The sequence below is a fragment of the Thunnus thynnus genome, chromosome 3 (genome assembly GCF_963924715.1).
Source record: "Thunnus thynnus chromosome 3, fThuThy2.1, whole genome shotgun sequence".
In the NCBI taxonomy this organism is placed as follows: Eukaryota; Metazoa; Chordata; class Actinopteri; order Scombriformes; family Scombridae; genus Thunnus; species Thunnus thynnus.
In genome coordinates this window covers 38008516-38024572 of record NC_089519.1, presented here as the reverse complement: position 1 = coordinate 38024572, position 16057 = coordinate 38008516, and the positions used below count along the sequence as shown (strand labels likewise).

Sequence of the window (16057 nt, the reverse complement as noted above, 5' to 3'; positions counted from 1 at the left end):
CATGTTTTAGAAAAGAAGAATAACATAAACTTTATGTGTCCTTCTGTCCAATAATGTTCAAATGTCTGAATAACAGAATTTAAAGACGGCAACATGTGAGGGCTACAAAAAGTGGACAAAATAGGCCTGTATTCATACAACACTTAAAAGTATGGGCTCTGCCTAAAAATACTGTTTAAAAATCATTTGATGTAAAATGAGAAAAGTAAGTCTGATATACACAAAGAAGTTAATGTAGTGGGTTGGAAATGCCACACGTTGAGGTTTTTTTTATGTTAACAGACACCCAGTAATTATTTGAACTAATCTAATTCTGTTTCTAGTTTTGACATCAGGTCAATACTCAAAGACGTCAGAGGATGGCGCTCTAATGCCACTGTGGACACCTGAAGTGCACAAGTACGTGCTCTGCGCATGCGCAGCTCAATGCCCACTGGTTGGAGCAAAATTCAAACTTTGGCTCTCTCCCTTATTAATGCACAGGTATGTTAAAACTTGCTTTTCTATGATTAGCTTTGTTTAATATCGACTGTGAAGGCATTACAAATCGTTCTGTGAAGTTGTGACACGGTTTTGAGATGTATCTGGAACGTTATTTTTGTTGCGGTCTTGGTGGGCGCTGCCATCTAGAACATTTACTTCCGTGAATTTCGGTTTTCTACTGTCTTGTCAATGGAAGTTACAGACAGTTGCATATGGTAACATACGGAAATGTGTTTAAAGATTGTTTTAAAGTATAAGCCAGTCAGCCGTGAGTTAAATGTGAAGAGAAATGCTATATTCAAAACAGTTTCACTTCTGGTCGCTCGTTAACAGGACGTAGCCGCGCCGTTGTGTTCAGAGGTTGTTCAAGTCTAACGGGACGTCTCAAGTCTCTTACTCCATCTTTCTTCGCCTTCACGGAAGTGTTTTACCAACTTTTACTAACAAACAGCAACATGCCCCCTGTATTGGATATCAGTTATTGATTGGACGCTGTAGCTGATCTGACTGATCTGATACATCACTGCAGTGTCATACCCAAGTGGAGACAGATTATAGATTCAGTTTCTGTGTATAAGTCCTAAATTTTATGTTTTGTTTTCTGATTCATCATCTAGTTAAAAATCTGTTAATTGTCGGTCTGATCAACAAAAGAACCATAAACAACTTTCTTCATGTATTAGAAAGATTTTTCTTTTCATGATGTTATTTCCTCCATTAAACTGTGTCTTGCTGACAGACAGACTCTTCCTGACTTTAACTTTATCCATAATAACACATTTATATTTTACATCATTTATCGTCATTTCCATTCAGTCACATGTGAGGCTGAAAATTCCTGAGCGTTAGGTTTGATATGAGTTACATCATTTTCATTTTGCAGTGTTCAATTGACACGCTGATCATATTCTGGGTTATTAAATAGTGAATTCACAATCAGAATATCAAAAAATACAGATGCAAATAATCAATAAATAGTATAAACGCATTTTGTGAGTAGAAATGGTTCCTGTGCGTCTGAGCAGGACACATCAGAAACAGACGTCGCTTCATGTGACGCTTCAGAGGAGAGGACGTCTCGTCGTTTCCTCTCCTCGCGTGGTTTCCTTGCGTCTCTCCTGCATCCTCGGTGTGAGGGACGAAGACGCAAGTGAGGGAAACGTGGATGCAATTTAAGAGAGTGTTACTGTGATGTAGCAGAAAGGTTCTGTGTACGTTATATCAGTATAGGATGAGTGTAACTGTAATGTATCTGTTAAAATATGCGTGACTTTAGTAATTTGAGTAAATGTGTGTTTTGAGTAATATCATTTTTGTAGCTGTTATATTTTATATATATTATATTTTAGTTAAGCCCATTCTTGTTTATGTGGGAATGTAAGTCATATTTTAAATTAGTGTGAAACTTTTTTTCTTTAGACAGAATGTTTTATATTGTTTGTCAGTTTGGTTTCAACATTTATTTTATTTCTGTAACGTGTTTTGGTGTGAATGTTAAACATGAACTTTAAATCAGCGAGTTTTAGAAAGCTGATGTGACTTAGAAGTATGTACAGTTTTATACTGTTGTATTCAATTTTAACTGAGCGCTGACTGGAGCAAGACGCTAACTTTGGCTCTCTCCCTTATTAATCCACAGACTTTGTTCTCATTGGCTACGCAGTGCATCCTTGCCTGTGTAACCTTTGCTGCTGGTCCAGATTTCCCCTCGGTCTGGCACCGGTAACATTAACAAGAATATTTAATTTAAATATGGGTTAAGGGACATCAAATATAATCATCTAAAGGCACGTTCATTTTCATAGCAACTTTCAAACTTAATAATGCATCATGATTTGCTGTCTTTAAAATTCACATAATTCTTTAATTTAGTTGAGTCTCAGTGTAGAGAACTCATCAGTGTCTCTGTTGCAGCAAACAAGGCTGTCAAACTGTTAAAAACAGGAAGAATCTGTGGATCACTTTTCCTCTTTCAACCTGTTGTACTTCCTATAAATGTGGCCACTGTGACTTTGTAGTTAATGCAACCTTCGCACCCACCACCTCTGTTATAGAGTGTAGAATTCATGACATACTTAATAACCGGAGACTCCGGATGGACAGCTACAACCTGCAAGGGGACGATCATATGACCGAATAGCACTACTGCTAGCAAGTTAATCCACAAGCACGTTTACTACAGACTGATCACTGTGTGAGCCATTAGCTACAATGTTATATTATAGGCCACACTGACTGTGTTTGCAGATGTTGATTCATGAGTTTTTATTAGGGCCTGAGCCCCAAAGGGACCCTCTTGTATCTGTACTGTTTCTTTCTTTCTGTCTCTCTTCTTTCTTTATTAATCCGCCACTTCAAACCCAAATTTGACCCCCTAAACATGCTCAAAAACTCACCAAATATGGCACGCACATCAGGTCTGGTGAAAAATTTGATAAATCGTGCTCTATAGCGCCTTCTATGTCACTAAAATGGCCGCCACGGCCCGTAGGAATGTCATAGAGAGATCAAATTAAGCCTCAATTATTCGTCTCATCAAGACCTACAAATCATACGCTGACACCCCTGACCTAAATCCAACAGAAAGTCCACAATTCAAGTATGACTTTGTGCCAATTTTGGACCTTGAATAAACGCTATCTCCTCCTGGGGCGTTAATGGTATCGGCTTCAAACTTTAATACATGACTTATCACACTGTGCTGAACAAAAGTTATTAAAAACTTTGTAATAACTCAAACGGTTTAGATTTTGTAAGCCCTGAAAGTTGTAGTGCCACATCGCACTTTACAATGTAAACCAATGGGGAGGAAATCTCTGGGCATGGACTTTGTGCCAAACTGGGGCATCTGACATCTAAACTATAAGTCTGACCACTTTCAAACCTGTATCAATGGATTCACAACGAAAATTCCTACTAAAATATGATTTTTAATGTAAGATTAAGCTCATTTATGTTGATTGTTAGCGTGTTATTTGTTTAACTATAACTTGCTGTATTGTTTTGGACACTGGGTGGCGGTCATTAGATGCACAGGGTTGTATATTTAGGGGCATAGGTGACAGGAAACAGTAGGCACAGGCAAGGGAAGAACATATAGTTCTTACCAGACCGGTAACAGTCACACAGGACAGCTGGCAGGACAGAAAACCTGGTATGTTCATGGCTTGTACAAATACTCCAGTAAAGCAACAAACTAACTGGCAGCCAACCGACTGGAAAATCTGTTTTTGAATTGGTGTCAGATCACTTCTAACCTAATCTACCTGTGTATTAATGGCAAACTGGAAAACTATGAAAAGAAAGGACATTGAAAAATGAAAATTGCCATTACATTCTGTTAACGGGTCTACGATACACTTTACTGATATTTAATTAAAAAAAAGTCATAATGAATATGTCATATTTTGGGAGTCGGGAGGCCGACTGCTGCAAGTGTTTAATTTGTTTCTCTCATGGTCGACATTTTTACCTTTTTAAAAATATTTTGCAGAGTTATGATCAGAATTTGTCAAAACTAAACAGACAAAAGTAGAAATGCAGTAGGTTGATTAGCAGCTTGAACGTGTCTGTAGAGTCTCTTTGCTGTAGAGTTTTACTCACTTGTGTTTTGCTTCTTTTGCAGTAAAAATAGACAAGCTGATAAGGCTCCCGAAAACCAGCCAACTGATGCCTCCAGCTGTCTCCATCAGTCACGTGACCCCCACTTTGCAGGTCATAGCGGTCCATTGAGAGTCTCTGATGCAATAACACCTGGACTGAGATGTCTTGCAGCAAAAAAATAGGTTAGTAAACTCAGGAAATTTTAGCATTGCTTAGCTACATTTAGCTTGGCTATGTTTGACTGAGTTTGTTAGCTAACGTTAACTGTTAGTCAGATCCAGTCAGCTATCACGTCAGGCATTTGGAAAAGATTTTCCAAGTGATTTTCTCTGCTTTTTAAAAACTGAATACAGGTATTGTGTTGGAGTCTGTTGCCCTGACAATTTTCTTTATATTAACCTGCACCCAACCATATCCTTTACCCCAACCAGTCATATGTCTAACCATAACCATAACCTAAGCCCTCACCCCAAGGTGGTGTATGGGAAATACAATTCTATTACCATACTATTTGAAGGGAGAACAGACTTGAGCACAATACCATCTCCATCATTTCACACTTAGTGCCTACCACTACTACAATTACTGTCAGTGCTGACTATTGCCACAGTTTAACATTGCTAAATGGTAATGATGTTAATATAATTGTAGTTTGTAGAATTGTCAGCCAGTTACAGAGGTAGAAAACTTGATGAGCACTACAGGCAGCACGTGTTTTAACAGTTTGTCCTGTAATAATATTACTTACAGCCCCTGAATCTGTGTAGTAATGTGTCTGTTATTAATTATGAACAAGTAGTGTTGCCAACTCTTTTCAGTTGAAATCAGCTAAAGGCTGCTTAAAAAGTCATTTTTATTTTTTTTTCACTCTGCACACACATAAAATAAACAGATATAATAATAATGATAAACTTTATTTGTATAGCACCTTTCCCAAACAAGGTTTACAAGGTGCTTTACAGGGTGAAAACAACAAACAGAACGATAGCACCACCAATACAACAGTAAATAAAATAAAGCAATAAAACATAAACATGGTAAAAAAAACTTAACAATAAAACTAATGGTGTGTTAAAGGTAAGATTCAAGGATCACAGGATGGATAGACTATAAAGATATATAAAGACTTTGCCCTCCTAATCACCTCTGGAAAGTTGTTCTAAAGTCTGGGGCCACTGACGGCAAACACTCTGTCACCTTTGTTTTTAAGTCTGGATTTAGGAAGCACCAGGAGAGCAGCATTTGATAATGATAATCAGGGCCTGTGACGGCACATGGGGAGTTAACACTAGGACCACCAGCATTCTAGCACCCCCTACAGGCGCCCCAACGGTCTCCCAGACCGTCATGTGTAATTTCATTGTTGCGTTGTTGCAACCCTGCAGGCGTCTCGTAATAAGGGAATCAACATACTGCCGATGTAGTCAGACAAGCACTGCTATTTATTGTTTAGTGTAAAGACAATAATAAAATGTATAAGCTTTCTGCTTAACAATTAAACACAAGATAAACAGATGAGGAATCAAGAGAGACGAGGAGCAGTGCCCCTGACAACACAGCTACCAGGGACATGGGGGTACACACACCCCTCCACCATGTTAAGGTGGTGACTCTTGTAGGGGCCTTACAGTGTTTCATAAAAATGTTACTGCAGTTGTCACAAATAAAAAAACTCCTGAAAAGATGAAAGAAAAGAAAGAGAAAAGAACATCTTTAAGATGACTCCACTCCTATAAACAGAGTTTTGATACTTCAAACTGTTTGGCAGTGATGTGCAAATTAATTTTGCAGCAGAGCTGCAGAGACAGGAAGTGAACATTTTTTCTGCTGAGGTCACCTTTTGGTTTTTAACTTTTTTTTTGTTTTTTTTAACATTCTTGCTTCTGAAGGTCAACAAAATTTCAAATTTTTCAATTTAAATATGCCAGTCCCATCCCATGTATCACATTTTTACCAAGATAAACCCCTACTACACACTTCAGTTGTTGATGAAAGGAAAGTGAGTTCTGGTTCGTGTTTCCTGATAATTTTGTCTGTTCCCATTCAGCTACAACTCAGAGAGATGCAGGAAACACAACAATCAGCGCCCAGAATGGAAGTGTTGTCAGCCAACCTTAGTTAAGCGGTGTTCATGTTAAAGGTTTAAATGTTGCTTTGTGTGGGTTTGATGGTGTTCACATTTTAATATTGTTGATAATAAACCCACATAGAATTTAGATTCAGTGATTGGCGGTACCTTATTGCTGCTTTAACAGTATTAAATTGCACATTTTTGCAGAGCTAAGCAGTGGTGCTTCAGTGCTGGTAAATGGCTTTTTACAATTACTGTACATTCAGTCTTGTGTCCCTGCATTGAACACGAGACCCCCCCCCCCCCCACACACACACACACACACACACACACCCTCATGGCAAGTTCTTCATGTTGAAAATATTCTGTGATTTTAACAGATAAAAAATGAAGACAGAGGAGGACCTGTTGAAAACTCTGGAGGATTTGATAGAGAAGGAATTTGAGGACTTCAAGTGGTTCCTAAAGCATGAAAGTCTGGAAGGCCACCAAGCCATCAAAGCAGCCCAGCTGGAGAAGGCAAAGAGACGGGACACTGTGGATCTGATGGTGCAGACCTACCAACTTCCTGGAGCTGTGGAGGTGACCAAGAAGCTTTTAAAGAAGATCAACAGGAATGATCTGCTGCAGAGTTTATCAGACAGCAGCTCAGGACCAGAAGGTCAGTCACAGGAAGACAGAAACTGCAACAATTTTATGCAAACAAGATATTAACTTGTTCACACAAGATGCCATCTGTCACATCCAGACTGTGGAGGTCAGACAGAAACGCTACGTTCATGTTATTTATTTGTTTTAATACTGAAGAACTTCCACATTCACACAGACGACCTTCATCTGTCCACCATGATTAACACAAACATCTGTTTTCACTGTCAGTGGAAAAGTCTTCACTTCCACTCTGATATAATAATTCTCAATTCAAATCAGCTTTATTGACACAAATGCTGTTACATTATTGTCATAGCTAAATTGCATATTATTATATTTTATTGATTATTCATGATCTCTCGCTCAGTGGATGTGATGATTGATTTGATTTATTGATTGGGACAGTGTGCAGTTTTAAACATTAAAGATGCACTGCACCGGAGTTAGCTCGAAGCTAATTTGCATCCATAGTCCCCCATAATCAAAACATACAACAGCACAACAACAAACAGTACAAAGCAAAAAAAGGCACACAGCTGATTCGTCTTTAGTTGATTTGAATGCATTGATAGAACTACAGTTCTTAATATCAGGTAGGGCATTCCACTGAGTTGTGGCTTTCATGATTAGGGTTGTCCTCCAAAACCCGGTTCTGAATTGGAACCAGTTCTAAAAGTTTTAGAACCCAGGTTATTTTTAAAGTCGTTTTATCTGTACTTTTAAACATTTTGGTGTAACTTGTGGTGGCGCTGCAGCTTCTCCTCTTTGTCCTCTGCTGAGCTCCTCCACACACACACACACACACACACACACACACACACACACACATACACACACACACACAGCAGAGCAGAGAGGTTGTGGTGGAAACAGTGAACCAGGTGAAATAACTTTTTACTCAAGTTGCGTTAACATTTTACTATGTTCATTACTGTAATAGCGCAATAAAACCTTTGCGAGTAAAAAGGCGATAAGATTAATTTATCAAACCACCTGTTCATCAAGCATAAACATGTAGAAAAGTGATATTCTCATCTACTCTGCCCACAGCATCCTATCCACCGCTGGTTTTACACGACCACAGTGGGCTGGTTGAGCTGATACCAAGCTAAAACAAAAGCTGTCTGTATGTAGCCAAACTGTTTAACTTAGTTTGTAATGTGTATTAGAATTTGGCAAATTCTTCTAAACCTTAAAATCTTTATAGCAGACATTTTAGACAGGTTCAGGAGTTCCTCAAAATGCTTCTTCCCAGATTCGACAGTATATAGTCAGTCTGGCTCAACTGTTCTCCCATCCAGCTATATCAACCTGTGCCAAACCCTGCTAGGTTCAAACCCCACCCTGAGTCATCTGACAATTTGCCAGAACCTCTTTAGGCTGGCTGAAAGTCTGCCATGGCCTCCCCATATTCCTGTAAAGGTACTGTGCTGTTTAGAGACATTACAAATATGATATAATATATATATTAAACAAAAAGACAGAAAATCACTTTACTTCTGCTAGTAAAACATAAGTAGATTAAATTCTTATGACGGTGTTGTGGAGTTGACAAAGCTGGCACTGAAAATACATATGGCGAGTAGGAATTGTTGCAGTGAGCAAAACCCATTCCCACATTCATAATGACGCATCAATATTGTATTAAGATAGACTTGAAAAAACCTGATCCTATCCTTTAACTAGAGCCAAAGCCAAGGCACTCTCCAGTCTGGACCCGGTGTAGTTCACATCTGGTTCTTGGGTTTTTGTTTTGAGTTGGTCTGAAAAATAGCACACACATGCACAGATACATATTTGCTAACTTGGAAGAATATGAGTAAATAAATGTTTTTCGTGTAACTATATTTTTATTATCTTTCAGAAAACATCCAAAGGTGCCAAGATGAACTAAAATCTTACCTTGAAAATTCAACAAAAAATCTGTTACAAGTAACAAAGGAAGATGGATCATCAACTCCTTTAAACAAGCTCTATACAGAGCTGTACATCACAGAGGGAGGCAGTGGGGAGGTTAACAGTGAACATGAAGTGGTTGAATTAGAATGTAGAAGGTGTACGAGTGAGGGGGAGAAAATCGAACTCAATGAAATTTTGAAAGCTTTGTCAAACAAAGAGAAGCCTCCTCAGAGAGTTCTGACGAAGGGAATTGCTGGCATTGGAAAATCTGTTGCTGTGCAGAAATTCACTCAGGACTGGGCTGTTGGAAAAGCCAACCAAAGCTTTCAGCTCATATTTCCATTCACATTCAGAGACTTGAATTTAATAAAAGCCAAAGATTATAGTCTCATGGATTTAATAGGTCACTATTTTGAAGAAGTGAAGGATTTGGAACCTTCAGACTACAAGAGTTCTAGTGTTTTGTTCATCTTTGATGGCCTGGATGAATTAAAATTCCCTCTGTTTGAGAAAAATGAGATGTGCCGCAGCATTACAAAAACTACAACAGTAGACGTCTTACTGACCAACTTAATTGCAGGAAAACTGCTTCACAAAGCCTCGATCTGGATCACAAGTAGACCGGCCGCAGCCAGTAAGATTCCTTCCGCGTGCTTCGACAGGGTGACCGAGGTACGAGGCTTTACTGATGAGCAGAAGGAGGAGTACTTTCTAAAGAAAATCAGTGACCAGGATGTGGCTCAAAAGATCTCCGATCATCTTCAGTCAAAGCCGATGAGAACTCTGTACATCATGTGCCACATCCCAATGTTCTGTTGGATTACAGCCACGGCTCTCCAGAGTCTCCTCACAGGAACTCATGAAAGTGAGTTACCCAAGACTGTGACTGAAATGTACACACACTTCCTGATTATCCAAACAACACGGAAAAACGAGAAGGATTATCAGGAGGTTGAAACAGACAAAGAAAGAAAAAAAGAAAGGGATAAAGATGTGATCATGAAATTGGGAAAGCTGGCATTTGAACAGCTACAGAAGGGCAACATAATCTTCTATGAAAAAGATCTGAAGGAGTGCCAAATTGATCTGAAAGAAGCTGCAGTTTACTCAGGAGTTTGTACACAGATCATAAGGAGAGAATCAGGTCTTCACAGACAGGAGGTTTACTCTTTTGTGCATTTAAGTGTGCAGGAGTTTCTTGCAGCTCTGTATGTATTAGAGACCTTCATAGAGAGTGGACAAAATCTGCTTCCCAGCCAGTCAAAGGTGAAAGTGAGATCAGAGAAAGGAGAAAGCCTCATCGTCCTCCTCCACAAGAACGCAGTGGATATGGCTTTAGCCAGTGATCACGGACAATGGGACTTGTTTCTGCGCTTCCTGCTTGGTCTGTCACAGGACAAGAATCAGAGCCTTCTTCAGAAGGGGTTTGGATTTAATGTAAGAAGTCCATTGAACAATCAGGACACAATCACCTACATTCACGAGAAGATCAAGAAACTGTCCGATACCGACAAGAGTATCAATCTTTTCCAGTGTTTAAATGAACTTGGTGACCAGTCTCTAGTAGAGCAAGTCCAAAAGTACCAGAGCTCAGGAGATGTTAGTAAAATTTCACCTGCACATTGGTCAGCTTTGGCCTTTATACTGCTTGTTTCTAGTGAAGACCTGGATGTGTTTGACCTGAAGAAATACTACAAGTCAAATGAAGTTCTGGGGAGGCTGCTGCCAGTGCTCAAAGCATCAAAGAAAGCTTTGTAAGTATTTGGACTCAACATACCCAAATGCTCAGAGGAGAATGTTTACAAGATGTTAACAGTCATTTTGTTTTTCACTTCAGGTTGGGTGACTGTAACCTCACTGATAAATGCTGTGAGTTTATTTCATCAGTTCTCAGCTTTAAGTCTTCTGGTCTGGAGGAGCTAGACCTGAGCAGTAATCAACTGCAGGATTCAGGAATAAAGCTTCTCTCTGATGGCCTCAAAAATCCCAACTGCAAACTCCAGAGACTCAGGTAAAAAGATCTTTGCACATTCAGGCACCAAAGTTTAGGTGCTGCACAGTATATAGATGAGTGCAGCAGCTGATTTATGTGTCTCTCTCATCCCGGTGGTCTCAGAGTAGAAGTGTAGACATTTCTACTGCTACTGAAAGTGGTGAACAGATGAAGGTCATCTGTGTGAATGTGGAAGTTCTTCAGTCTTAAAACAAAAGTGTGAAATTGGGTGTGACGCAGGCTTTGAAAGTACATGAACGTAGCTTCTGTCCGACCTCAGTCTGGATGTGAAAGTGCTGTTTGTGTGGAGTCACTCATTAAATCAGCAGTAATGACTTTGGATCATTAAACTCCTGATTTCTGTCACTGTAATCAGAAGAAATGCATAATTTCATACAAATCTCAAACACATGATAATGTAAAAGAAACATAACACTAGCACCAAGCTAATAGATATCAGCTCTGTCTAGCAGTCGCTGGTTGATCCCATGCTGCTCAGAATTTATGTAAGTAAAACAGATTTCATGCTGCATTTTAATGTCATTTATGGCTGCGCTGCTTTGTCTCCTCTCCTCTGCTGTGAGGAGCGGCGAGGGTCCATGTGTGTGCTGTACACAGCGCAGCACAGGAGAGACACTTACTGTACAGGCAATAAAAGCTTTGTCAGTAAAAAGCCAATAAGAGTAAGCTTTCAAAAGATAAACTGCTTCACACACAAGCCAATGCAGAGTGAGTCTGTTGCGTCAGCTCCGCTGATTTGAACGCATTGCGGGAAAGTCGCTACTGACACCCAGTTCATAATAATCATAATACTGCAAATGCAAGAGCTTTCATCAGCAGGCCATAGGCTCAATCACCATTGTGTTACTTCATTCGGCGATAGACAGTGATTTAACAGACATTTATTTAAATTAGAACTTGAAGTTTCACAGATCGGCTGCTGAACCAGGCCGTACTGCAGTTATATGAACTGTATGTCTGTGGTCGCTCAGTTAGTCTAGAGCTCAGGTAATCCATCAGATTACCTTTCTTCTTTTTAATAATAAAAAACTACTAACATTTAAAAAATGCATTGACATTATGTTTGGCTGCAAAAGAGGGATGACTTTAAAACACTTCAGCACTGACTGATTGGTCAGATCAGAAATGATGACTTACTGGTTTGTACGTGGAGTCACTGGGTCAGGGCAGTGGGCAGGTTTGTATGTACAGGGGTCTGGCACTGTATGTAACCATCTAACCACCTATATTTTCCCCCAACAGACTGGCTGGTTGTCAGATCACTGACAGCGGCTGTGCTGCTCTGGTTTCCAGTCTGAGGTCAAACCACAACCACCTGAGGGTTCTGGATCTGGCAAGAAACTACCTCCGAGACCGCGGCGTCCAACACCTGTCTGAGTTCTTGGCAGAGTCTCTTTGCCGACTGGAGACCCTGAAGTGAGTCATTATCACATAATTACATTACACACTCCCGCCAGGATTTTGCAGTTTTTTGTGATTTTTGTGGCCAAAAATATTTGATTTTGCATCGTCTTTTCTCAAAAATTATGATACAATTTGTGATGTTTTATGTGCTCTTTTTGTGGTAAAATTGCAGGAATTTGCAAAAAATTGCAATTAAAAAAAAACTGCTACCACCTTGGATAAAAAGCATCCTGCATATCACAGAAACAACTATATTTCAGTTCTAATGTTTAGTGTATTTTCTGAACATGAGAAGCATGGACTCCAAGTTCTATAAAAATAAAAAAATACTGTACCTGAGTTTCGTTTATAACCTTTATTAAATAAACTTTCAACATTAGCACCAAATAAAATCAGTCAAGAATGCCATTAAAATAAATCCATCAACATAAAAATCTAGTTTCATGTTTATGTTTGAGGTAGATTTTGTCCATCTTTGCTGTCTGAACAACATCAGCTTGTACTCTTCTGACTAACTGAATCAAACCTCATTTAGAAACATTTGGAAACATTTGGGAAATGTTTTTTGTTTTGTTGGCAGGTGAGATTTGTCCATCTTCCACCTGAATGACATTAGTTACCACCACACCAAACACCACGATTGGTCCAAACCACAAGCGGCTGTTGATTTGGACATTTCATGCAGAAAAGTTGCTGTAATTTAGCAAAATCACTGCTCCCAATTACTTCCTGGAGGGACTTGTTATCACACATTTTTATCTTTTTTCCATCTTGTTCACACTATGGGCCCTATCTTACATCCGGCACAAAGCGGTGCCAAGCGTGACGCATGTGTCTTTGCTAGTTTAAGATCGACGCAGTTGTCATTTTCCCGTCCAGCACCTACGTTGTTTAAATAGCAAATGCACTTGCGCCCATCAGAGCGCCCATGGGTGTGTTGGTCCTAAAATGAGGTGTGGTCAGGCACATTGTTGGCGCATTGCTATCTTGAGGCAGCAGAGAGCAATTGCACTATTGACCAACAAAAACCTGGTGTGAAGTCAATGGCACAGCGTTTCACTGTTATTTTGAGGGCACATTATCATTATAGTAATATGCGCCTACACAGGCTGGTGCACAACATACACTCTGCTTGTTACACAAACAGGACGAACAGCAGCACACAGACATGCAAAAGATTGCAAATAAAAGAATAGCAATGTGAAAGATTATCAGTGTTTCCCCTAGGTTGACTGCTTTGGAGCGGCGGGGGGGGGGTTATGAAAAACTCAAGACACTCATCAGCCAGACATTTCTCCGTTTTCTGTTAAAGAGCGGCTGAGATTGACACACTGAGAATTTCTGGTCCACCTTGAAAGTCTGTTGCGTCAGCTCCGCTGATTTGAACACATGGCGGGAAAGTCGCCGCCAACGCCCGGTTCATAATAATCATAATATTGCAAATGCAAGAGCTTTCATCAGCAGGCCATAGGCTCAATCACCATTGTGTTACTTCATTCGGTGATAGATAGTGACTTAACAGACATTTATTTAAATTAGAACTTGAAGTTTCACAGATCGGCTGCTGAACCAGGCCGTACTGCAGTTATATGAACTGTATGTCTGTGGTCGCTCAGTTAGTCTAGAGCTCAGGTAATCCATCAGATTACCTTTCTTCTTTTTAATGATAAAAAACTGCTAACATTTAAAAAATGCATTGACATTATGTTTGGCTGCAAAAGAGGGATGACTTTAAAACACTTCAGCACTGACTGATTGGTCAGATCAGAAAAGATGACTTACTGGTTTGTATGTGGAGTCACTGGGTCAGGGCAGTGGGCAGGTTTGCATGTACAGGGGTCTGGCACTGTATGTAACCATCTAACCACCTATATTTTCCCCAACAGACTGGCTGGTTGTTGGATCACTTACAGCGGCTGTGCTGCTCTGGCTTCCAGTCTGAGGTCAAACCCCGCCCACCTGAGGGTTCTGGATCTGGCAAGAAACGACCTCCAAGACCACGGCGTCCAACTCCTTTCTGAGTTCTTGGCAGAGTCTCTTTGCCGACTGGAGACACTGAAGTGAGTCATTATCACATAATTACATTACACACTCCCTCCAGGATTTTGCAGTTTTTTGTGATTTTTGTGGCCAAAAATATTTGATTTTGCATCGTCTTTTCTCAAAAATTATGATACAATTTGTGATGTTTTATGTGCTCTTTTTGTTGTAAAATTGCAGGAATTTGCAAAAAAATTGCAATTAAAAAAAAAAAACTACCACCACTGAATAGTCATATGTAATGACTTCCTTGGATAAAAAGCATCCTGCATATCACAGAAACAACTATATTTCAGTTCTAATGTTTTATGTATTTTCTGAACATGAGAAGCATGGACTCCAAGTTCTATAAAAATAAAAAAATACTGTACCTGAGTTTCGTTTATAACCTTTATTAAATAAACTTTCAACATTAGCACCAAATAAAATCAGTCAAGAATGCCATTAAAATAAATCCGTCAACATAAAAATCTAGTTTCATGTTTATGTTTGAGGTAGATTTTGTCCATCTTTGCTGTCTGAACAACATCAGCTTGTACTCTTCTGACTAACTGAATCAAACCTCATTTAGAAACATTTGGAAACATTTGGGAAATGTTTTTTGTTTTGTTGGCAGGTGAGATTTGTCCATCTTCCACCTGAATGACATCAGTTACCACCACACCAAACACCACGATTGGTCCAAACCACAAGCGGCTGTTGATTTGGACATTTCATGCAGAAAAGTTGCTGTAATTTAGCAAAATCATTGCTCCCAATTACTTCCTGGAGGGACTTGTTATCACACATTTTTATCTTTTTTCCATCTTGTTCACACTATGGGCCCTATCTTACATCCGGCACAAAGCGGTGCCAAGCATGATGCAAATGTCTTTGCTAGTTTAAGATCGACGCAGTTGTCATTTTCCCGTCCAGCACCCACGTTGTTTAAATAGCAAATGCACTTGCGCCCATCAGAGCGCCCATGGGTGTGTTGGTCCTAAAATGAGGTGTGGTCAGGCACATTGTTGGCGCATTGCTATCTTGAGGCAGCAGAGAGCAATTGCACTATTGACCAACAAAAACCTGGTCTGAAGTCAATGGCACAGCGTTTCACTGTTATTTTGAGGGCACATTATCATTATAGTAATATGCGCCTACACAGGCTGGTGCACAACATACACTCTGCTTGTTACACACACAGGACGAACAGCAGCACACAGACATGCAAAAGATTGCAAATAAAAGAATAACAATGTGAAAGATTATCAGTGTTTCCCCTAGGTTGACTGCTTTGGAGCGGCGGGGGGGGGGTTATGAAAAACTCAAGACACTCATCAGCCAGACATTTCTCCGTTTTCTGTTAAAGAGCGGCTGAGATTGACACACTGAGAATTTCTGGTCCACCTTGAAAGTCTGTTGCGTCAGCTCCGCTGATTTGAACACATGGCGGGAAAGTCGCCGCCAACGCCCGGTTCATAATAATCATAATATTGCAAATGCAAGAGCTTTCATCAGCAGGCCATAGGCTCAATCACCATTGTGTTACTTCATTCGGTGATAGATAGTGACTTAACAGACATTTATTTAAATTAGAACTTGAAGTTTCACAGATCGGCTGCTGAACCAGGCCGTACTGCAGTTATATGAACTGTATGTCTGTGGTCGCTCAGTTAGTCTAGAGCTCAGGTAATCCATCAGATTACCTTTCTTCTTTTTAATGATAAAAAACTGCTAACATTTAAAAAATGCATTGACATTATGTTTGGCTGCAAAAGAGGGATGACTTTAAAACACTTCAGCACTGACTGATTGGTCAGATCAGAAAAGATGACTTACTGGTTTGTACGTGGAGTCACTGGGTCAGGGCAGTGGGCAGGTTTGTATGTACAGGGGTCTGGCACTGTATGTAA

The 16057-nt window shown here is 39.8% G+C and overlaps 1 protein-coding gene across 1 annotated transcript in view; it reads left to right on the top strand.

The window, feature by feature from the left end:
* Positions 1 to 411: 411 nt before the first annotated feature.
* Positions 412 to 16057, top strand: part of LOC137180394 (NACHT, LRR and PYD domains-containing protein 12-like) — a 33031-nt gene continuing 17385 nt past the window's right edge. Inside the window, exons 1-7 of the mRNA XM_067585733.1 lie at positions 412 to 483; positions 4109 to 4268; positions 6538 to 6818; positions 8673 to 10461; positions 10545 to 10718; positions 11964 to 12137; positions 14012 to 14185. Coding sequence (XP_067441834.1) covers positions 6545 to 6818; positions 8673 to 10461; positions 10545 to 10718; positions 11964 to 12137; positions 14012 to 14185 — 2585 coding nt within the window. The 5' untranslated portion in view covers positions 412 to 483; positions 4109 to 4268; positions 6538 to 6544. The remainder of the gene's footprint in view (positions 484 to 4108; positions 4269 to 6537; positions 6819 to 8672; positions 10462 to 10544; positions 10719 to 11963; positions 12138 to 14011; positions 14186 to 16057) is intronic.